Raw genomic sequence first — 25,366 nt, forward strand, 5'->3', positions numbered from 1 at the left:
GTGCAGATTCAGGAATCGGAGTTCAGGGCAGCCATCTTCCGGGTCTTCGGTAAGCTGAGACCGGCGAAACGGTGCATGCACAGTTGGAGCAATTTACCGGTTTGCGACAACTGCACATGCACCGAAATAAACGGAAATTGCCGAAGCGACGGAAGATGAGACGGAGACCCGGAAGATGGCTGCGATGAAAAGTGATGCCTGAATCTGCACCAAGGGGTAAGTAAAAAGTTAGGGGCATTTCTTCTTTAATGGTTGATACCTATATACTTATAATGTTTATCTGTGAGAGTTTTAATAATTCACTTTGTCTAGATCCATTATATTTAAATTATATATAAAATTAAATATTGAAATGCGACAATGAAAGGTTCACTGGAGAGCAACATAATATAATTCGTTTTTTTCTTTATTTGAGATGCATGGCATGTATATTGAAATGTGATCAATACTGCCTAAATATCCTTTGCATTGATTTAGAATATACATTTTCCACTGAAAAACATATAGTCTAAGTATACTGAAATATCTTTCAACCTAGATTTTTGACAGTGTCAGAAATTCCTATAAATTTGCAGTTAACCTTTACCTCTCTTTATAGTTTGACTTCCTTGCTTTTTTTTCTTACTTCGTAGCTTTTAAATGAACCCATTTCTGTATGCTTAAATGAACAGTAACGTTAAAATATGAAAGTGTATCAAAGTAATTAAACAAATAATGTATTGTTGACCTGCACTGGTAAAATTTCTGACTACTCTAGTTAATATAAACAAGCCCCATGGAGGAAGCCATTCAAGCTGAAAATGGAAAAAAGCCACCATGAATGGCTGCCCCCATTGCTACACAGCAGCTTGTTTATATAAAATATAGTAGTCTTTCTGAAGCAAACATGGCAGTTTAGACAATGCAGGGCAATAGTATATCATATTTAAATTTTTGGTGTTACTGTTCCTTGAATACTTTTTTTTTTCGACATCAGTATTCTCTATGGCCATTTTTCCCTCAACAATATCATCTGTATGTAGATAGAAACCTCTCCCTTTATCTGCAGTTCAGTTTCTGAGAACATGGTACATACATTCAGTTTTACGGCTTAGTCATTCAGCTAAACAGGTTACTATTTAACCCAAAATATCAAAGCCTGTGACTACTGATTTTAGTTAAGCCATTTTGCTAAAAAGCTTCCTACAATTCATTAGCGTGGCTTTAATAGTATAGATATCCTTGTAGTCTTTTATAAAACATTTAATATAGTTAATTAAACGATCATGTTTTTTTTCTATATCCTTCTATCTTTCCTCTGAAAGTAGAAGAAATAGTTTAAAAGAAAGTCATGCATCTATACATCTCCTGCACGGTTAACCAGCAAAATAGCTAATACAATGTAAAAAAAACCCCACAATATAAAAGTGAAAAAATACAACACAGATGGTAAGAAATCATGCTAAAATTCCTTAGTTTAAAAAATACTAATATTTTGAAATACGTACGTTTTTTCCTGTGATCAATGAGGCCAACAGCTTGTTTAGATGAGCATTTAGCAAACCAACTGTCGCCAAGCAAAACAGTAACCTCATTTGTTTGGACAAGTCTTCCAGGCATAAAGGCAAGGGGGCCAAAAGGTACCTATGAAAACAATAAAAAATCAGAAGGAATAACCTAGTAGAAGTATGAATATCACAAACAAAATAAAAATTAAGTAACATAGGATAACTATTTATTCTGGTACAGTAACCATTTGCTGAGCTACAGTTACTCATATGAAATCCGTCAAAACGGGTTTATCTGTTCTTATTTCAGGCAAAACTCCTATGTTTATACATCATAAATGTAATAGTATTAACATCTATCATCTTTAAGTCACAAGTACTCTAATCACTACTATCACTAACATTTCACACTAGCACACAAGGTATCCGATGACCCACAGAGTGTCAGCATACTAAGGGGCAGAGAACGCTTTTGTTCAGGATCAAGCCATCCCTGTACTTATAAAGTGCCATAGAGCTTTCATGGCCACTCCAAATCATCCACATCTGAATGATAGGGCAGGAGAGGGTATGTCTACGTGCCTCTTCCACCCACCTCTTATGAATACAACACTGCCAAACACAGGCAGTGCTGTATTCACAGGGGCAGTTTCTGTCGTTCAAAACATTGCAGAGAGCTGTAGCATATAGCATGGAAATCAGGGTTTAAAATGCAGATAAATGGCAGATTACACCCATTTTTTATACTTTGCACACAGCCTTCCATGTTTTAAACAACCCCAAAAGTATCCAATACCAAACAAAATTGCTTTATAAGACAGAGTATTCTGATGCTGTTTTCTGTGAGAAAACAGGAATTCCATGACAGAACATGTTAGCAATGCATGTTAGGAAAAGCAAACTACAGGCTGAAAAACGCACATTATCATGCGCATGTGGTTTCATTCATGTATTTATTGGTGCACTACAATCATTTCTGGTTTTCTCCTTCCCTAAAATTCCACTCGGAAGAGTTTTATTAAACGTTTGGGAAAAAAAGCTAAGCGGAAAAGCAATTTACCAGCAGACAACGCACCAAAAACCTATGTGCAAGTCATCTTGCGAGAGTTTGGCCACCATGATGAAAATACAAGGCGTATTTCAGCAAAGTGTATTTCCAAACCTGAGGATGCCAGAGTTCAATAATATGGTGCTTATGTGACGTAGCTGCGTTTCTGCTGAAAAACACAAATACTGGCGTCTTGTGGCAGATGTTGGCTCACAAACTCCCAGTGGGAATTGCTTTAGTGAGTATTCCATTATCTTCAGTAGGGCTTAATTTTTTTCTTGTATTTACGAATTGTGAAAACACCCAATGCGACCTTGCTCCAAGTATCAATTTAGAGTTGGTGACCCCCCTCCCAGTGCTGCTTTATAAAGACATAAGAAGGTGAAAAATAAACTTTAAATTTCAGTATTAGAAGAAAGGCCAAAAATAGAAAGTAGTTTTAAAAAGTATTTATTTCTGGGGAACTATCTAAAAGCAACTGAACTGATTCAAGTGTTGGAAGATGAACAACCCCTTTAAGAATAAAATGCTGACAATTCTTTAAAGGTGTTGGTATCCTATGTACTACTAACTAAACCAAGCAGGAAATAAAATTTTACCAAAATTTCATACGACAGCTTATCTGGCAGCGTGCTTAGTCGCTCCTGAAGTGCATCATAGTCACTTTCAACCTTCCTCCTGGGTAATAAAAATAAAGGATACATTTTTATCAAACTTGTCATTAAATCATATTATCCAGTTTAAAAAGACATCATGTTTTCTATGCAAGAAATATGAGCAGAGCTCTCTTGATCAGTTATCAGTTGGATTTCTGTATGAAATCTCTATGTGCAGTGCATACACCATTTATTGCATAGTGCTTTATAAATATGTTTATAATCATACTATAACAACACTACTTTCAGTTATGTACCTTATGCAATTATCTGTGTGATTTCTTATAGCAGTGAATGTTTTTAAGAAAGAAATGGGAGATTGAAGAGACAGTCCCACTCTCTGCATCTCTATGACAGTTTTAGGAAGTGCTTTCAAAATGTTTTTTTTTTCTGAATCAGTACACATTTTGAGGTATGAATACTATAACTGTAAATGAGCATTATATAAAATGTCTCCTTTAAATATTATGAAAATAAAACTGGTATTTTTACAGTAAGAAAATATTTCTACACCCCATCAGTAAAGGCATACTTAACATAGAATACTACAGGCATTTTGTGTTTTATCTCTATTTTGCACTTACCAGTTCTGGATTTTTTCCTGGCAGTTGCTGACCACCTGTCATCAAAAAAAGATAACCACTTAAAATGGTGCAAAATACACAGCAGTATCAATGCATTAGAAGCGTGAACAAAAGCTTATAGATTCCAAAATTCCTTGTTACACATTTGTATTTGTCAAAGCAATGGCTGGGAAATGTTCGTTTTGAAGCAGAATACTTTATCACATTCTTCTAATGCACCAAGATAACAGCACAAAACAATGTCAGCTCTCACTGATTTATAATTTAGCATGCCACCTCAGCCCTGTAATATGAAACAGACATTTCTTCGGGATCCTTAGATCCCTTGTATTATGGGCACAAAGTCAATAAAAAAAAATCAGATCTGGTACATAATTTTAAAGCTAAACAAATGTAGCCTTCTTTTTTAGATTTATAGTTTTCACATGTATATGTATAAAATATTAACATACTACAATAATTATTGTAATATAATACAGCTAGATCAGTAACATAGAGAACATAAAAAATAATTATATAGTCATGGTTTAATGTACACACTAGACAAATGCAAAAATAAATGAATAAAGTAAAACAAAAACAAACATTCTGTTAACAATATTCTAGTCTATTCCTTTCTGATTGCTTGCCCTTCTTGTTCACACACCTATACATCACAGAAATAATATATGAAACATACACTAAAATCCTATAATAAAACTAAGGTAACGTCTGCTTCAAACTTATGCTTGTCCATGCATGATGTGAGTCAGAAGCCTTGAAAACTGTAAGAGCAGAGTGTTCATTAACCTCAGCATGATAATCCTTTCATGGCTGCATATTAACTAGTTACATATTCATAATCATTTACATTATTTAAAGGGTCGTCTATGAAATTTGCTAGACTATATCCATTAACTACAGTGATAAAGGTTACAGAAGATATTTTACTTAATGTTTCCAAGAAGCTACTTTAATTAGCAAATATGTAAATGAAGCATATTTTTTTAGACAGATAGGGCCAATGACAGCAGTTCATATGTTCTTTCTATAAGCAATATTCATACAAATAAAACTCGCCTCCAATTAATATCCTATTACAGTTTTAATAAGAAAGACGTAGAACACAGTAACACATCTTTAAGTTCTTTGATTTTTCGGCATCTGTGAACCGAAACTTGCCTATTCTGCCTGAGTTTTTAGAATTTGATCTCCATGAACTGTCCTGACCCATTGGAAGGATAAGTGCAATCCGTTTCTCTTAATGCCTGTAGGTTAATGATCAATACAATCCCGATATATTACGGTTTGCTTAAAAAGCCACAAAAACAGAAAGAAACTCAAGCAGTGGACAATGAGCAAACAAGTTGTAAATAAGGTCATACTGATATACTGGAGTAGAAAAGGCAGAGTGTGGCATTCTATAGTTGGCCATAGAATTCCTCTTTAGATCAGACAGTTTAGCGGATATGACATACTATTCAACCATCTGGACATGTACATCAGCTCAGGGGTCTGAAAGGCAGTTCATTGGCCAGTGTGACTAGTGTGAGTGCTCATCCCTATATATGATCATATTTAGCAGTTTTATTAAATTTACTTATGTTTGCCTGTGAAAAATGTTTTGCTCCTTATTTTCATTTTAGATTCTCTACGTAAAACGGAGTTTGTAATCCTATGTATATTGTGTATGAAGACTGGCTAAACTCAAATGTAGGATGAATCCATAAATATGTGGGATATTCAATGCTTTCGTTTTGAGTTGATTTTCATTCATTTTGTAAAGACCACAAACAACTAGTCTGAAGTAGTAAAGACAAATACCTTTTTTAAAAACTCATCAGTATCTGTAGTTAGAGATGTGTATTGTTTTCTGGGGACAACATAGGGTTAGGTGTTTTTTAAGGACTTTTTTTATGCATTTGGAGGTCTCTATGGTATTTTCCAATACTGGGCAGATTGGACATCAAAATGTTCAAAAGGATCCTGGCATTCATTAAAATAATGGTTTACCTTTCTTCCTTATGATATGAGAGATGGTAATTTTAAGTCCTTTTTTAGGAATTTTTTTAAAAATGTTGAACTGAGCAAACATTTTTTATAGCTTTTTGTAGTTTGGAGTAGGAAGCTATGCTTAGACATTAATCAGCATGTCTACATCATTTTATTTCGTCATTTGCTTTGTGGTATTGCAAATATGAATGCTTATTTTGAGGCAGTGCTTTGAAAATTCAGTATTTTAATCAGAATTACAGTCGGGTTTATCAAACCTAGATCAATAGCAAGATCAGGTGAAAACGACATAAAGGTCAGTAGCCTGTGTATTAGAAGACTGACTGCACTAGATATCCAGGCAAACCTGAATGCAGCAAACATGAGAAATTGTCCACTTCAACACTGCAGAGAAGATTCCTGAAAACAGGGTAGCAGTTTGGAAGCCTCTGTTAAGGCAACAAGACTGCAGAATGGTAAAAGGTTTTGCAGATCACTACAACCAGTGTTTGTACAGAGGTGGTAGAATTCTCAGTCAAGAATGGAGGTGGTAGTGTTGTGGTTTAGGACTGTTTTGCAGCATTAAATTCTCTCCTCTCTTCATTTTCAAATGTACGATTTCTCCTTCCCATCTCCCCATATGTACTATTATCTGAATGTATTATTTTGTTTTTAAAAGCAGAGAAGGAAACGAGGCATCTGCTCTAAGTGCAATAATTCTAATGGGTATTTTATATCATTCTTGCCTTCTTTCCAATATTTTTATTTTTCCTTCGCTTTGTTTACCCAGACTTCCCCAAAGGAATGAATGTTACCGTCTTCCTTTCCCTTCTCTCCATTTCACAATGTCTCCCCTTTTCCTTCATTCTTCATATGCCCCTTTTTTCACCTTCCATATCTAATGGCCAATTATCAACTCCTCATGTGTAATTTTTTTAATCCACTTCACCATTCACCAAAGGATGTAATAAAGCCCCTAGACTTGTCAGCGCCATAACGGTTTTAACTATGACATTCCCACTTGCATGTCACTTCCTTTAATGGTTGCATTTGAATTTCACTTGAATAGGCTTGCATTCAACGGTTTCTGCCCTAGAGACTTTGCTGGTGACCATATATGCTTCCATCATTTAATCTGAGCATGCTGGTGCCTGCACTTACAAATCTTTGTTCTGCAATAGAAATCCAGAATGTTTCTTTATGCAGGAGTACCTTGGCACTATCACCTACTATATTAATACTTTATTTCTCTAAAAGTTTCACTGATGAAGTCATGCTATATTCCATTATATTACATAACCCTAGGAAATAAGGATTTTATCCATAGTAACGAAATATGTGATTATTATTAAACACACACCACAGACATATTCCACATCTATTTACTGAGACGTTACATCACATTTACACAAACTATGGTCAGTTTTATAGGAACCAATTAACCTGTATGTTTTTAGAATGTGGAAGGAAACCAGGGTACAGAGTAAAAACCCACACAGACACAGGGAGAAAATACAAACTCCTTATAGATATTGACTTAGCTGGAATTGAACCTAGGACTTCAGCACTTTAAGGCATCAGTGCCAACCATTAATGTTAGGCATCTGGTTGTGGTTTCCTACTAAAGTCACTGTTATAATAGGAATGCACTCTAGTGTACACCTGACAGAATAGTTTATTCTTAAAGAGATTATTATACCAAGCACTCCAAGAGATCCCCCCCAGAGCAGACAAAGAAGATTTATTGTTGATACGAGATAAGTTCAGATTATGCATTTTGTGTTGTACCTAGCACATAGCAATGATTTGTTCATATGTTTTTTTGCTTGCTTATGCTTTCTAAACACAAACCGCACAAGGCTGGGATTATGTTCTATAATAGAGCAGACCTATCAGGACTCTAAGATGGACAGTTCATACTGTGCTACATACAGTGACACAATGTTGGTGTCCCTCCAGCAGTATGTATGAGGTGTGAATGGGTGAACAATGGAGGCACTTTCAGTCTGGGGTCACAGGTGTGAAAAATCCAGGGGGGATTACAGGTATGAGAAATGCAGGTGGCAATCTCTGTACTGATACCTTTTAAATCTTACACATGGTAAGGAATCACAGCAGGCAGACTTCCATGTGGGGGGCCACACAAGGGGGGTCTGCCCGGGGGTAACCAGTTGGACAGCACTGGTCTAGTACAAAAAGAATATGGTATATATGGAATATTTAACAGTAGATCTAAAATCAAAACTATGAAATGGCTGAAAAAGATCAAACATAAATTAACATGTGCTCAGTAATCTGTAAAATGATGATGAACATATAGGTATCATAAAATCATTTCATGGCTGTAGGTTCCACATTGATAGTTACAAGGCTAATTATTGTTTAAACAAATTAAATAGTCCAACACTTTGAGGCCCTTTAAATGATCACACACACTGTGGCTTGTTGCATGTTTACTAGCAACATAGCCAAAAGTAAATTTCTGCATGTTAAAGTGTAATGGGTTAAAGTGAGCTGAATTAATATTTAAAATATTTTTCCATTATATAAAATAACATAACATTCCTTTGTATCACCTTCTCAGTACCGGATATACCTAGGATGAACATTTTCCCCCCAGAAAGAAGCATTTTTGGGGCTACAAGAGTCAGTTTGCTGCTCATCATTTTGTAAAGCAGCATACAACATCTAGACTTCCTAATGGGCTTCTCAGTAAAACGAGCTACCAAATTTGGGCATTTTTTAAAAAAAAATTTCAGTATTCCTTTAAGTCTGCAAAGTTGTGCAGATAACTGTGGTACAATACTTGATGCACTGTACTAGGCAGTTTACCTTTTGACTGTAAATATAGTTAATAAACATTATCTGCTTTTTCTCTCTACACCACTAGAGGGCAGTAAATTAAATGCTTACAACTCATTCAAAACAAAGACTATTTGTATGTTTTATTGGTTAGTTATGAAAAAGATCTTTATAGATCCATTTACACAAATAAAATTAACAAATTATGAATTTGTTGATGAAAAAAAAAATTGGTATGTAGCATGGTGCTTACTACACAGAATAGCAAACAACAGTGCCGATAGGAACAAAATCATATCACTAAAGTATACAGATTCAGAAGAATTACACGTATTTTCATCACCAAATATATTTTACACGTGAAACGCAGATCTGTATTAAGCCCTCACAGAAAATAATCACAGGGAGGAGGAATATGTTCTTCTTCCTTCTTTGTGCACATTACATATTGTATCCACCTTCCATTATATACACACCAGTGTTGAATTATGTTCCCTCGAAATCATTTTTGCTGGTGTGAGCAAAAGTTACATTCTTTTTGCCTTGTGTGCATTTGTAAAGGTTTGTATGCAGTGGTGGAAAAATCAGAAGTATGAAATGCAGTATACGGAAACAAGACCCTTTGTATGCACCATCATTTGGAGGGGTCACTGGCATTGATAGTAATACAATGCAAGCCCACCATAACAATATTCCACTTCTTAATAATTTATTACCCTCCTGAACCAGTATATGGCAATAACATATATGTTATCCTTTCTGCAATTGTTGATTGCCTATAAATAGGTAATGCACTAGAGCAACTATCCACCATGTTAGTAAAAAACATATTTCTCCCAATATGTCGGAAGAATGCAAGTTGACTAAGGAAGCCTGGCCTAGAAATTTGTGCAGCTATACAATCAGTATTATAAAAGCAGATTTGGGGAAACCATTTCTTCATTTCACCTCCACTTTATCCCATTTCACCTTCCAAACACTTTTTTTCAGTTCATTTTTTCAAGACTTTTTCAATTACTTTTCATTATTTATTTTTTAAATAAACTATTACAATTTTGCAACATTTAGTTGATACATTTCTCAGCAGCAGGAGTATTAGCAACAATTGTATCAATTCTAACAGCTGCCTGTAATGAAACTCAGAGATTCTGCTCACCGTGGATATAGATAAGAAATGTATCAACTTAATGTATCAATTTAGAACAGCTTAAAGGGTCTGCGACCCCCACTTCCTAGATCTGCTTTAGAAGGTGAAAAAGGACATTTTACACTTTAATATTAGAAAAACAGTGACACAAAAAATAGAAAGTTATTGGAAAAAGTCATTATTTCTGGTGATCTATCTGAAAACAACTAGTTGTTTGAAGGTGAACAACCCCTTTAAGTACAAAAGTGGAAGTAAATAAAAATGAACCATTGCTTAAATAGGATATTATTGGATTCCATTTAATGGATGCAATTCTAGGATGTCCAGAGGTGGGTGCGAGGCAGACTTCCCCCCTGGAATTCCCACTAGTTTGCCATTCGTTCAGACATGCAAACTAGGTAACATAGGGCACAGGCTCCCTTAGGCTCTGAACCTTGTGGCAGACTTATGACCCAGGGGAAGGTGCAGAGCACAGCTTGAACCAATGCCATGGGCAGAAGTGCTTTGTGGATGTGCCCTTAGAGCTACTTTGTGCCTCTTGAAGCTGCAGCACTTGCACACATGGGGTTGGCAAGTGAGTCTTTTTGTGTTGTATTGTATAAGTGTCTTACAAACTATGTCTCCAGCAAAGGGCTTCTTAGATTAGTTTCATGAAGCCCATTTACCATTTCTTTTTTAGGTCTGAACGAGAACACTGATTACATGTTTTCATTTGCCGAGAAAATAAAATCTGTCCTGGTAATGATGCATTAGCATTTCTAGAGCAATGTCTTAATCTAATCTGTAAATTAATTTTATCTTCTGTATGATATGCTGATGGTGAAGTAGCTCAAGTAGAATAATTAAAATGTCTCTTCAACTTGTGCCTCTGGAAATAGAAATAGGCACGATTTGTTTTTACCTAGCAAGAAAAATAAATGTTTTTTTCCCCTAGGAAAGGAGATGCTGAGAATTTTCCATGACCAAAAAGGCAAATGGAGAACTATTTTATTTGAAAAAACAAAACACTACAAAATGTAACTGGCATATTTTACAAGTTTGCCTTTTGCAAACTGTATAAAATATCTCCCAAGATTTGTTAAAGCTGGCCATAGACGCAAAGATCCGATCGTACGTATTATCGTACAATCGGACTTCCCCATCTCCCGACCTGCCACTAACCATTCCGATCAAATAAAGTACAAAAAGAACAGATCAGCCGATGTTCTGCCCCTGACAGCAATCATATGAAAGTTATGACCGACAAAAGCTAGTGACAGTCTCCCTCTGAAAATCTTATGATCGGCAATACACGCAGAGATATTATCAGCAGCCGACAGAAATCTTTTAACCTGACCGATCTCTGCCGGGCGAAAAATGACAGGACTCTCCACACACTGGTCCTTTAAGATGGCCATAGACGCAAAGATCTGATCGTACGAATCGAGGATTCTTACGATCAGAGCTTTGCGTCTATGGCCAGCTTCAAGGACCAGTAACATCAAAAAAAAAATTAAAAAAATTTATTAGTATACCACGAAAAAAAACACCAAGACTAATTAAACTTTGAAATCGCACAGCCTTTATTAAGAAATAACTTACCAACTCCGCTTGCGCTCCTCTTCAGAAAAGGTGTCACGGTGACAATCCATAGTGCGTCGCTCAATTTCTCCTCCCTGGCTATCTCCTATAAGGAAGGCAAGGAGGAGAAATCGAGTGCCGCACAATGGATCGTCTTTTCTGAAGAGGAGCACAAGCGGAGTTTCGGTAAGTTATTTCTTAAAAAAGACTGTGCGATTTTAATGTTTCATTTGTCTTGGTGTTTTTTTTTTGTGGTATACTAACGAATTTTTTGAAAATGTTTTTTGATGTTACTTGTCCTTTAAAAGTATGTTCAATTGTAGACAAACATCACTGCCTCTAGGAAAACGGAACAGTATGTACAAATATTAAACTGCTTTGCAGGATGGCTACAATGGTCAATCACCAGTTGCTAGAAACCAGGTGGGAGTTATCCATTTGGAATAACACATCTACAGTGCAGAGTGATTTAAAGGGGCACTGGGAATTAGCAACATGATAATGAGGAGAGTTACAGTTGTGTTCAGAATAATAGCAGTGTGCTGCCATGTAGTCATTTTCTGTATTAATCAGTCTTTATATTTTACTATATATTTTGAGTTGGTCCCTAAGTTCAGTAAGTGACAGCAGCACAGAGTATGTGCAATGAATTAGCAAAAAAGAAGATGGGGAGATACTGGGGCATCTTCAGAGGCATAGATCTTCCCTGTGGCTGTGGTTGCTTTGGGCTGGTATAGAAGCCAAAAACATAATGCACAACATATCTAGCTACTTCTTTAGTCAAGCTTTAGAGCTTTAGTTTTCCCTTAATGTTTTTGTTCCTTCCTATTAAATTCCTCACATGTGAGTTTTGGTTTTTAATATTGTTATGATTATGGCACTTCCAGTTGCACGTGACTTTAGGTGTGGCTATCAGGAGTCAGGTTAGACTAACGCAAAAGCACCCCAAACACCAACCAAACCACAAAACTCATACAAAACTTGCTGCCACTTATCTCAGGAGAGATACCTTAATCTGTTATACTAGCACATACACAGACTAGCATTTCCATTCAGCATGCAGAGAACGAAGGCTCGCAGTTAGACACTTTCAGGCTAGGGTAAGGCATCAAATACAAACTTATTACATTTTATATTATAAAAGGTATAACAGTGCAAATTATCAAATGGATGTTACAAAATGGACATATAGTAAAATATAACAAACTATCTCTATAACTTATCGCTAAATAACTGTATGGTGATTGTATGAATACTTTTAGTTAGTGTATGTCTGTGGATCCATACAGCAAAACTTTCAGCAGCTGAGGTTAATGAAAGGGGTTGTTCACCTTCCAACACTTTTTTCAATTCAGTTGTTTTCAGATTGGTCCCCAGAAATAAAGACTATTTTCAATTACTTTCCATTATTTATTTTTTACTGTTTTTCCAAAATCTAAGTTTAAAGTTGAATGTTCTTGTCTCTGGTGTTTCAGGCTGGCAGTGATTCAGGTGCAGACTCTAAACTGTTACAATTTTGGAGTTGATAAATTTCTCAGCAGTATCTCTGGAGTATTAGCAACCATTGTATCAATTCTAACAGCTGCCTGTAATGAAACCCAGAGATTCTGCTCAGCAGGGACAACGATAAGAAATGTATCAACTAAATGTATCCATTTGGAACAGTTTACAGGGTCGGAGACCCCCTCCCAAAGCTGCTTCAGAAGGTGAAAAATTACACTTTACTCTTCAATATTAGAAAAATGGTCACACATAGAAAATAGAAAGTCATTGGAAAAAATCATTATTTCTGGGGATCTGTCTGAAAACATCTAGTTGTTTGAAGGTGAACCACCCCTTTAAGCAACTCTGAGAAGTAACTCAGGATATCTCCCCTGGCCACATGAACCACCTATGCCAGCCAAATATGTTCCGCCATTAAAAGGGCTTCATGTGAGAAATAAGCGTGCTGGCACAGACTGCGATTCGGGGAGATTAGTTCCCCAGCAACAAATCTCCTTCTTCGGGCGACTAATCTCCCCAAAATGCCTTCCCGCTGGCTAGAATGTTGAATCATTGGCGGGATGGCACTTGGATTGCTTTGTTTTCCGAAGTCGCCCGAAGTTACCTCACGAGGAAACTTTGGGCAACTTCAGAAAGCCGATTCACATTCTAGCCGGCTGGAAGACATTTTCGGGGAGATTAGTCAATCGAACAAGAGGAGATTTGTTGTTGGGCGACTAATCTCCCCAAATTGCAGCGAGCCACCTCCCTAAATGATAAGTGAGGTAATATTCTCTCAATAAATATTTAGCTGAATGGGTGATTAGTCATCTTGTTTAAACTACAATGGAAGACTTCAGACAGTTAACATTTGTAACTATAAACAGATTTTATATTTAGGAAACCAAGCCTAGTGCAGCAGTTTTAGGTGGAGAGCCCTCAAGTGGTCATATACTATTAAGAAAAAATACATTTTTTAAACCCCTCACCCAGTTAAGTCCAGCGGTATAGGTGTAAGGAGTATTTCCTGAGCATGCACTAATAAAGTAGGGAGTGGGCTGTGCTTAGGGCATCCCTGTATGTAAATATGGCTGGTGTTTCATCTCGAAAGGTAGTGATGCATAGATCCTTAGGTCTTCTCTCTGCCAGCCATGGGACCTCCTGCAAACGCTGCTAGTAACCTTACATAGTAATATCACAGGGAGGTGGAGGCAGCACATGCAGTGCACATGGCCCTTCTATGGTTGATCATTGATCTGAATGACTGACTAGCCAAACAGATTAAGACCTATGCATTGTTATCTTTTCAGGTACATATATTGAAAATGCTCCTTTTTTATTTAAAAAAAATAAATAAATAACTAACCACATTAAAATATTGTTAAAATCCATTTATTTAAAAAATGGTTACAAAGTTAAACATTTCATACTACAGGCAACAGAAATGAGTACTATTTATTCAGAGATCATTAATTCTTTCTACATTTATATTGCCTGAAAATGACTGCAAATACCAAAAAAAAAAAAAAACATAGTACATTTCAAGGGACTCGCATACTGCCCCTGATTTGGCAAGGTTGCACATAAAGATACAGTTAAACACAATTCCCTTTTTTTATGCAAAAATTACAAAGTATAGAAAATATGAATGTTTTCATATGCTGAAACATCAGCTATAATCACTCAAGCACTACAATTAAGCAGGCCAGTAAAGGAGAAGCATGGGTAGCAGGAGGTGAAAGCTGCTGGCAAACAGCTATTAAGAATATAGAAGGAGTGAGCTGCTAATAAACCAGATAATGGAGTAGCGGCAGGAAAGTAGTATTAGCAAGTTAGAGCAGTGATCACCAACCAGTAGCTCGTGAGCAACATGTTGCTCTCCAACCCCTTGGATGTTGCTCCCAGTGGCCTCAAAGCAGGTGGTTATTTTTGAATTCCAGGCTTGGAGGCAAGTTTTGGTTGTATAAAAACCAGGTGTACTGCCAAACAGAGTCTCAATGTAGGTTGACAATCCACATAGGGGCTACTAAATGGGCAATCACAGCACTTATTTGGCACACCAAGAACATTTTTCATGCTTGTGTTGCTCCCCAACTTCTTTTACTTCTGAATGTTGCTCAGGGGTTCCAAAGGTTGGGGATCCCTGAGTTAGAGCATAGAAGGTATGAAAAAGAGATCTGCAGGCATACAGCCAGTTAGAACAAAGAAGAGGTAGGTAAATAGTAAATGTGAGGGGAAAGAAGCAGATGGAATCTACCCGCACCCCATTAACTAGCACACAACAGCAGAAAGAAAATCTTTTGTAAACAAAGTAGTGACAGGAAAAATACATGGAGCTACAGTTAAGTGCAGGGGGACCATTACTTACTTGTCTATTGTTAATGGCATAACTTATTATAGGAATGGAGTAAAAGCAAACCTCCATTCAGGCCCTGAGGATTCAATATCAGTCACCACTTTTCAAATCAACATTTTTTACAGTGGATGTCTGACCCATTGATGACAGGGTTGGAATTTCTCCTTGCACCCACCTGAACTAGCCCCTTTTCAAATAGGCCTGCGTTTGAGATGCGACTTTAAAACCCGCACTCTACCAGCCTCTTTGCATTAGGAAACTATTCCCACCCCCTCCAATGATGCTGGAGAGGCAGACCAGAGAGACCACGATATGGGAGAACACTTCACAGAAGTTTGGGCATGATCTTGATGAAATGCTCAATATTCTGAGCTGAATGTTCGTACCACTATGATTTTATTTTCACTGACTGTAATGCTCTTATTTAGTTTATTATTTCGTATCTTTATCAAATACTATTGCTAGCTGGTATTTTTTTCTGTTGGGCTACTTGGTTACTATTCATTTCTGTCTCCATTTAGTACACCTTGGTTTGAATATTATACACCCCTTTTTGTATGCAGATGTCCTATATACCGTTAGGTCCATTAATATTTGGGCAGAGACAATTTTGGTTCTGAAATGAAGTGATTGTGTTAAAAAAGTCTTTAGTTCCTCACATTTGTATGCAATCTTTTTGTTCAACCCACTGAATTAAAGCTGAAAGTCTACCGTTCAACTGCATCTGAGTTGTTTCATTTAAAATTCATTGTGGTAATGTACAGAACCAAAATTAGAAAAAAGTTGTCTGCCCAAATATTTATACCTAACTGTATGTGATGTCATCATATTTCTGTTAAAGGGGTTGTTCACCTTTAAATTAACTTTTGGTATGATGTAGAGAGAGAGACAATTTGCAATTGAATTAAATTTTTTATTATTTGTGGCTTTTGAGTTATTTAGCTTTTTATGCAACAGCTTTCCACATTGCAATTTCAGCAATCTGGTTGCTAAGGTCCAAATTATCCTAGCAACTGTGCCCTTATTTAATTGGAGACAAGAATATGAAGAGAGAGCCTGAATAGTTAGTAATAAAAAGCAGCAATGACAATAAAATTGTAGCTTTACACGGCATTTGTTTTTAGATGGAGTTAATGAAATCTAATGAAAACTGGAAAGAATCAAAGAAAAAGGCAAATAACTAAAGGGATTCTGTTGTGATTTTTAGGATATAGTTTTTATTTCTAAAGTACACTGTTTACACTGCAAATAATTTACTCTACTATATAAAATGTAATCCCTGAACCAGCAAGTTTATTTTTTTTAGTTGTAATTTTGGTGTGTAGGCAGACATCTTATGTCATTTTGCCTGGTCATGTGCTTTCAAGAGCCAACACTTTAGGATGGAACTGCTTTCTGGCAGGCTGTTTTTCCTAGTCGATGTAACTCAATGTGTCGCAGTGGGACCCGGATTTTACTATTGATTTCTGTTCTTAGATCTACCAGGCAGCTGTTATCTTGTGTTGGATGCTGCTATCTGGTTACCTTCCCATTGTTCTGTTGTTAGTCTGCTGGGGGGGGGGGGGAGTGAGGTGTGATATCACTCCAACTTGCAGTACAGCAGTAAAGAATGACTGACGTTTATCAGAGCACAAGACTGGGGGCAGCTGGTTAACGGACAATATGTCTAGCCCCATGTCAAAATTAAATATAAAAAAATCTGTTTGCCCTTCTGAGAAATGGCAGAAGTTTGCTGGAGCAGCACTATTAACTGGTGCATTTTGAAAAAAACATTTTTACCCATGGCAGTATCCCTTTAAAAACCTATATAACTGGCCATTCTATAATATACTAAAAGTTAAGTGAAAGGTGAACCAACTCTTTAATTAACTTTGTTCATTTGTTACTTTCCATTATAAAGATCACTTCATCAGTAAAATAGAACCACAAAATAAAGCACTGGGTACTTCCGGATAAAGTCTCCAAATACCAGGCTGTGTGACTACCAGCACTGATTAGGAGGCTGAAGTAATACATGGAGTATAAAAATTGGTACCTCCTGTATCGGTTAATAGTGCTGCTCCAGCAGAATTCTGCACTGAAATCCATTTTTCAAAAGAGCAAACAGATTTTTTTTTATATTCAATTTTGAAATCTGACATGGGGCTTGACAGTTTCCCAGGTGCCCACAGTCATGTGACTTGTGCTCTGATAAACTTCAATCACTCTTTACTGCTGTACTGCAAGTTGGAGTGATATCACCCCCTCCCTCCCCTCCCCAGCAGCCTAACAACAGAACAATGGCATGATAACGAGATAGCAGCTCCCTAACACAAGATAATAGATCCCTGTTAGATCTAAGAACAGCACTCAATCGTACAAGCCAAGTCCCACAGAGACTGATTCAGTTACATTAAGTAGGAGAAATAACAGCCTGACAGAAAGTAGTTCCATCCTAAAGTGCAGGCACAAGTCACATGACTGGGGCAGCTGGGAAACTGACAACATGTCTAGCCCCATGTCAGATTTCAAAATTTAATATAAAAAAATCTGTTTGCTCGTTTGAGACATGGATTTCAGAGCAGAATTCTGCTGGAGTAGCACTATTAACTGATGCATTTTGGAAAATACATGTTTTCCCATGACAGTATCCATTTATGGTTACTTTCAGTATGTTATAGAATGGCCAATTCTAAGCAACTTTTCATCTGGTTTTCATTATTTATTTTTTATAGTTTTATAATTATTTGCCTTTTTGTTCTGATTCTTTGCAGCTTTCAAATGGTAGTCCCTGACCCCTTCTAATAAGCAAATACTGTGTAAGGCTACAAATGTATCGTTATTGTTACTTTTTATTAATCATCTTTCTATTCAGGCCCTCTCCCATTTATATTCCAGCCTGTCATTCAAATCACTGCACTGGTGCTAGGGTAACTTGGACCCTAGCAACCAGATTGCCGACACTGCAAACTGGAGAGCTGCTGAATAAAAAGTTCATTAATCCAAAAACAACAAATAAAAGAAAATAACAACCAATTGCAAATTGTCTCAGAATATCACTCTCTACATCATACTAAAATTTAACTCAAAGGTGAACAACCCCTTTAAGTTATGTGTACATGCATTGCTATTGAAAGCAGTGTTTGTCTGTCCCTTTCTATTCTCTGTACTGTTGGCTCAGACTATTGAAACAATGTGACATAAACCAACAAATTAACAGACCTGTTTTGCTGGAGGAGACTGGCTTTTGCCACATTGTTTAAAATGTAACAACCAGGAATTTTGCATATGCAAATTAGGGGTGGGAAGGGGAAAACATCTTTTACTTCTTTGTTTTGTGACAAAAAGTCACGCAATTTCCCTCCCTGTCCCTAATTTGCATATGCAAATTAGGATTCGGTTTGGCCAGGCAGAAGGATTTGTCCGAATACTGCTGAAAAAGGGTGAATCCCGAACGAAATCCTGGATTCGGTGCATCCTTAGTATATATGGAGTCTATGGGTGACTGCCTTTCCATAATTTTGAGCTTTTCTGTGGCAACACATACATAATATCTTGCTTGACAGGTGTCACTGAAATCCAGTTTAAATTGATTTTGAACTTGCCCAAACGAAAGGCATATCAATAGCCAGATTAGATGGCCCTTAAAAGGGTTAATACAATCACTACATTCCTGTGTTTTATCAGCAGTTTAAATGAAATAATTGCAACATGAAACAAAGTTTGAAGGATATCAGTTTAATGGGAATTTGATCAAGAAGTTCAAATGGTGGATTACACAAAGTACAGAGCAATGTGTGACTTGGTACCACAAGTAAATCCCAGGGCAGGAACTCATTCAAGGTATTTTAGACCCTAGCAGCAATATAACTTTAAAAGGGGACAGGAGGCATGCCGTAGATTTAAAAACAGCTTATTTTATTTACTCAGGCTAGGCGTAAAGTATCATAGGACCCAAGTGTTGCTGAGGCTGCAAACTGGAGAGCTGCTGAATAAAAAGCTAAATAACTCAAAAACAACAAATAAAAAAATAAAACCAATTGTAAATTGTCTCAGAATATCACTCTCTACATGATCCATAAAGTTAAATTAAAGGGGAACAATCGCTTTAAGGATCCAGAAATTTTATTGGCCAATATACTGCATCTAACATACGGACACCTCAGATTCTCTCTGTCTATTTTAAAAACTGTTTTAAAGGAGAGATAAAGTCCAAAATGAATTAGCGTTAGGCATGTGGGCCACTGTTTATAGGTTCTAGGACACTCAAAGCTCTGTCCTGTGCTTCATAGTTTGTCTAAAACCTTTCTGCTAATTCCCACAAATACTTATTCTAATTTCCTTTCATTTGCCTAACCCTCTGGCAAATAATCCAGACTAGAACTTCCCTAGTTTTTTTTTTCTTTTTCTATAATGAACAGATGATGTGCCGGTCACATAAGCATTCCATACCACCTTTCTAATGCATCTCACCAAAAGCAAACAAAGATTGAATTTCCATGCCAATGCATTAACCTAAGACAAACTGCAATGCTCGCTAGTCTGTGAGGAAAAAAAAAATAAAAAACTTTGGCTCATGCAGATGATGACAAAGGGAAGAAGGATGGTGTCTTCAACGTTGCTGTAATGAGCAGCATTTCCATGAGAACTATCAAAAGTAAGACTGCACATTCTGGAAAACAAAAATAATGGTTCTATTGGAAACAATGGTCTAAATATAAAGACTTGTTTTTATAAAAGTACCTTTACCCTAATAAAAGGATCATCCTGCATCTATTCATAATATTAATGCAACTATTTTAAGACAATAGTGGCCTTTGCGACTTGTTATTTGCATTTTTGATTAGTAAGGGTTTACACTACCCAGGAAATAGTAGCAGCAAATTGTAGGCTCATTAGCATAATTATTATAATTCATGGATAATTACTACATTACTAGCAATGCACTTTATGTTTTGGTTTACTATCATCGGTAAGTCAAGTTTGTGAATTTTTTTATGGTTAACATTTTTTACAAGGTATTGGAGACTTAAACCAGTGGCTCATTCATTTTCTGTACAAGCATTACCTATTAATGGTATGCAAATACGCGATGTAGGGACTGGGCATGAGCAGGAGTACTTACAGACATGCTCTACTCGTTCAAACTTTCTACACACTAGCAATCTGTGTATTTACATAATGGAAGAGGTGACCATTTCCGGGGGGGTGACCTTCTTTTCTAGAGGGGTAATAAAGTGCTTAAGGGTAAGTGGCTATTTTACTTTTGTACATTTAATTAAAATGATACATTTTTGCTGCACTATTGTATTTAGAAAAGTGTTTATTTTGCAAAGTTTGGTAAGACTTTGAGAAAGGTTAACATCTTGAAATTAACTCATGCCTTTATTAAAAGTTTAGGTAGTGACTCACAGTGCACACATATAAACTAGAATTCACAATATAAGGTTTATTTGTAATTCATCATATTTACAATACATGGCATTATAGAAAGCAGCGTATTTTGCATTACGATTACTATTCAGCTACTAACAAACATAACCTCATTTTCTGTGTATGTTTTGATAATTTCTGTTGATCCCAAAGTTTAGCTTCTCTCCAGCAGCCCAAAGCACAATGAGCATGTGTAGTTCTGCTGCCACACAAAAACTACAAAGCCTAACAAGGTATGAGCTACCTTGAACAAAGCTGAAGGCATGGAGCTGCTGGTTTTTAAGTTCAGTATATAAAGTACAGAATTTCTGGCACTATTTTTATTAGTTCGCCCAATATTGCTTCTGGAGGAATCTTCAGACAACTTAGCTATATGTTGGTCCTAGCACCAGCGATTTCAAATGGAGACACATTTTTGGGAGATTTGCCATCCACAGTCTCTCATAAATAGTCGAGGAAGACAAATTTCCCCGTCTGCCACTGCCTTTAAGTAACTATCACTTTTTAGAGTTTAAGCCTCATTACAAATAACTTTTTACATGTATTCAGGACCTCTTTCCCTAGGTTAAGCATTTGCCTCTACTCCTGTGGGGCCATGCTTATAGGGCAAAATAAAATTTATGCATTAATCGCTGAGCAATGCAACACAGAATACTATACTGGAAGGCAAATGCACGTATGCAAAAATGGACATAACATTTATGTGGCAAAACCATATTGTGTGTGTTTTCACCATATAAATGGCTTATTTAATACACATACAGTGACAACTGCACTAAAAACTAGCAACTTTAAAGCTTATGCTTCTAACAGAATTGCTGTTCAAAATATACAGTGAGAAATCTAAAAAAAAAAATCCTAATTCTGCTTTGTAATCTTGTTATAAACCCTATTGGTAAAGATTACATTTGCATAAAAATAGACAATATAAACAGATACTACTGGTGATATAAAAACGTTCTCCCTGTGTTTGATAAAAAAATGCTAAAATCACTGGGACTCATTTACGAATACTGGGGAAAATCTGCTGCAGTGAAAAAACTCATAGGAAGCCCATCAAGAGAGAAGAGACATTTGCCTTCATTATTTTACCTCCAGTAAACTCATTCAGTGAGCCAACTGATTAGTTGCCATGGGTTACTGCACCAGTGCACATTTGCCCTATGCCAGTAAATGAGCCCCGGTCATGTTCTTGTGTTACCAACTTGTAAGAGAGAATCAGAAGCATTCAAAACTCATTCTTAAACTATCTCACTCTTTACTTTGTACTTAAGAGATTTAAAGCTCTTGGTTTCTAATCAGGGGCTTTGGAGAATGTAATACTCAGCATTATATAATCATCTGATTCTTTGCAAATTAACCCTTTTGTTTTGCTACACTGTGTGTGTGCACCTAAACAAAAATATCATATGTACACTGTTTATCACAGCCTACCAATTTCACAAAAAATGTGCATAGTACGCTCACATTCTACCTAGGTTAGCTCTTCTGTTTATTAGTTGTAAGCGAAGGGTGCAGATATAAACACAATCCTGTAGTATAGTTTATTAAAGAAACAGCAATGACACAGCTTCAACAAACTTGCCCACGTTTGAGAACATGGTAGAGTCCAAGATAGTCAATATTGAATATATATCAATCTGGTTACTAGAGGTATGGGACCGGTTATCCAGAATGCTTGGGATCTGGGGTTTTCTGGATAATGGATCTTTCCGTAATTTGAATCTTCAAGTCAACTTGAAAATCGAGTAAACATTAAATAAACCCAGTAGGCTGGTTTTACTTCCAATAAGGATTAATTATATCTTAGTTTGGATCAAGTACAAGGTACTGTTTTATCATTACAGGAAAAAAGTTAAAAATTTGGATTATTTGGATAAAATGGAGTCTATGGGAGACAGGCATTCGTAATTCAGAGCTTTCTGGATAACGGGTTTCTGGGTTAACAGATCCCATACCTGTATTCCACTAATACTATTAAGTGAACTGTTGTAATATTCAAAGCAAGAGATTGTTTGTCCCTGCCACAACAGTCACTCTACTGTTTGCATTCACAGCGGTTACTGCTTTACTGCTCAAGGAAGGTGCATTGCTTTCCCTTCTAAGAACTGCATTTTAGAAGGGAATAAGCTTTATTTATTAAAATTTACATTTTAAGCCTAATGGATTGTTTTATTTCTTATGGAGCACAACACTATGGGGGTTATTGATCAAGCTCCGAAAATCTGAACCTCAAATAATTTATAGTTTTTGGAGCAAAAAAAAAAAAAAAATGAATTATTCGAGATTTATTAAAGGGATACTGTCATGGGAAAAGGCGTTTTTTTCTCAAAAGGCATCAGTTAATAGTGCTGACTGGGGGCAGCTGGGAAACTGACAATATGTCTAGCCCCATGTCAGATTTCAAAATTGCATATAAAGAAATATGCTCTTTTGAGAAATGGATTTCAGTGCAGAATTCTGCTGGAGCAGCACTATTAACTGATGTGTTTTGAAAAAAACATTTTTCCCATGACAGTATCCCTTTAAAGTCCGATGGTCTAAAAATTCAGAATCCAAAACCCTGGCATCTAAAAGCTCGCGAGGTCCTGTATAAGTCAAAGGGGAAGGTCCCAGTGTCTGCGCTGATATCCGTACTAATATCCAATGATTTCGGGGATTCGGCACAACAAAACACAGAAACAACAACGTTGTTTTCAGAGTTTTGCCCGACCCAATTTTTTCTGGCTTTTTTTCTTCATAAATAAGGTCCATTCGGGAATTCGGAATTGCTCGGTGTTGGATATTAGAAATACTGAGACCTTGATAAATAACCCCTAAAGCTGAGGCAACGCTCTTCAAAGCTCACAGTGGTATGTCATGCTATTAACACCATTCTGGGCTGTGCAATATAATCACAGCTGTACACACTGTAGTCCCCCCAGATGACAAGATGCAGGAAGGTGGTATTGCCCAGTCATGCTTTGCCACTGTCTGACCCTAGCATACAAGCAGGGCACGTGTCTATCATGCACAGTCACGGGGGAGTACAGGGTGCCATCTTGGGTTTAGCATTTCCACTTGAATGGAGTATCTTGAGGATATTATTTCTGGCTGAGATCACGCCCAGCTGATATCCTGGTGGCATGTTTACAATAGAACTATCATTAGCTTTACTTCCTGCTAAATAACATGTATCCTCCTCCTTCCTCACGTGCTGTGACTAAACTCGCTGGGCTGTCATGCTTCTTATAGCCCAATGCGTTTGCCCTGGCTGCTTTATGCTCTGCCACATTGCCATGTGTTACATTATAGCACTCGCCCTGTTTACCTTTCCATGCTCTTCCTGAAGTCTGGACACCTCCCTGGAACTCAGCCGTTTCGTGCCCTCCCTTATCTCTTCCATGCTCTCCGTGTGACGGAACCCCCTCGCCCCCGGAACTCTGGAACCGACCTTGGTCCCACCTCCTTGGCCCCCCGACTCTGAGTCCCACTCACTTACTCACGGAAGGAAATTCACCCCAACATCTCGCGAGCGTGAGACTTTAGAAATCTCGTCACTGGGAAGCAAATGCACGTGGGAGCTGTACTGTCCTAGAGGTGTAATTTCATCACACTGGGTTACTGTATTAGCACCTGCTACGGAACGCATTTTAGGACAACCTGCTGCCTGGATCACATGTTCAGCTGTTTCCTTCACTACCAATACACTGCTGACTCAATAACGGGCTCACATCCCAGCCACAGTTTCTAAATAGATTTCAGGGACTGAAACTCTTTGGATTAACTTTTAGTAAAATATATAAAATTACCTATTTTAAATAATTTTTTTAGACGTCACTATTTTGCATTGGTTTTCAATGTTTAGTGTTCCTGTTTCTTCCACTGAAAATAATATCTGGTTTTCAGGGAGGTCGCTGACACCAGCAATCAAAAAAAAAACTGTTAAATATTATTATTAAAGGGGAACTATCGCTAAAACTATTTGAAAAACTATTTGCTATAGTACAGTGTGTCTCTGCTTTATATGCAATAACATTAGGGTTGCCACCCGGCCGGTATTACAAATTTACCGGCAATGTAGCTGCCAGCAAATTGTAATACCAATAACAAAAGCCCTTGGCCCTCCCGCAGAAACTTACCTCTCCTTCGTCTTCTGCCCCTCTCACGATGGGGCCCGTCCCTTTCGCACTGTGACGCACGCAACTCCGCCCCATTTTACATCACATCCTGCCCATTTACCCATGGCTCCGCCACTTCTTACGTCACAGCGTTACCGCCCTCATCACTGGCCGGTAAATTATTTTTAAAAAGGTGGCAACCCTAAATAACATTGAGGCAAGCACACTGACAATGCAGTGGAGAAATACAGTTAGGCCCATAAATATTTGGACAGAGACAACTTTTTTCTAATTTCTAATTTTTCTAACTTTTTGGTTGGCACAATGAAGTTTAAATGAAACAACTCAGATGCAGTTAAACTGCAGACTTTCAGCTTTAATTCAATGGATGAAGATTGCATAAAAATGTGAGGAACTAAAGCCTTTTTTTAACACGATTTCATTTCAGGGGCTCAAAAGTAATTGGACCATTGACTCAAAGGCTATTTCATGGGGAGGTGTGGTCAATTCCTTCTTATGTTATTATAATTTAAGCAGATAAAATCCCTGCAGTTGATTTGAGGGGGGGGTGCTTGTATGTGGAAGATTTTGCTGTGAACAGACAACATGTGGTCAAACGAGCTCTCCATGCAGGTGAAACAAGAGGTGCAAGGCACTCATAAACATCAATAATAGAAAGACTAGATTGGACTTTGCTAAAAAAAAAAAAAAAACATCTAAAAAAGCCAGCACAGTTCTGGAAAAACATTCTTTGGACAGAT

At 37.1% G+C, this 25,366-nt stretch overlaps 1 protein-coding gene across 2 annotated transcripts in view; it reads right to left on the reverse strand.

The window, feature by feature from the left end:
* The window catches only part of uri1.S (URI1 prefoldin-like chaperone S homeolog), a 51,909-nt gene extending 27,812 nt beyond the window's left edge, over positions 1-24,097 (reverse strand). The window contains exons 1-4 of one of the 2 annotated variants that reach the window (XM_018260603.2): positions 23,816-24,097; positions 3,776-3,810; positions 3,135-3,213; positions 1,488-1,623 (exon numbers count right to left, since the gene is read on the reverse strand). In XM_018260603.2, the coding sequence (XP_018116092.1) occupies positions 1,488-1,623; positions 3,135-3,213; positions 3,776-3,810; positions 23,816-23,890 (325 nt within the window). In that variant the 5' untranslated portion in view covers positions 23,891-24,097. The remainder of the gene's footprint in view (positions 1-1,487; positions 1,624-3,134; positions 3,214-3,775; positions 3,811-23,815) is intronic. The other variant, XM_018260604.2, reaches the window with a different exon arrangement.
* Positions 24,098-25,366: the final 1,269 nt, after the last annotated feature.

This window comes from Xenopus laevis, chromosome 4S, assembly GCF_017654675.1.
Source record: "Xenopus laevis strain J_2021 chromosome 4S, Xenopus_laevis_v10.1, whole genome shotgun sequence".
Lineage (NCBI taxonomy): Eukaryota > Metazoa > Chordata > Amphibia > Anura > Pipidae > Xenopus > Xenopus laevis.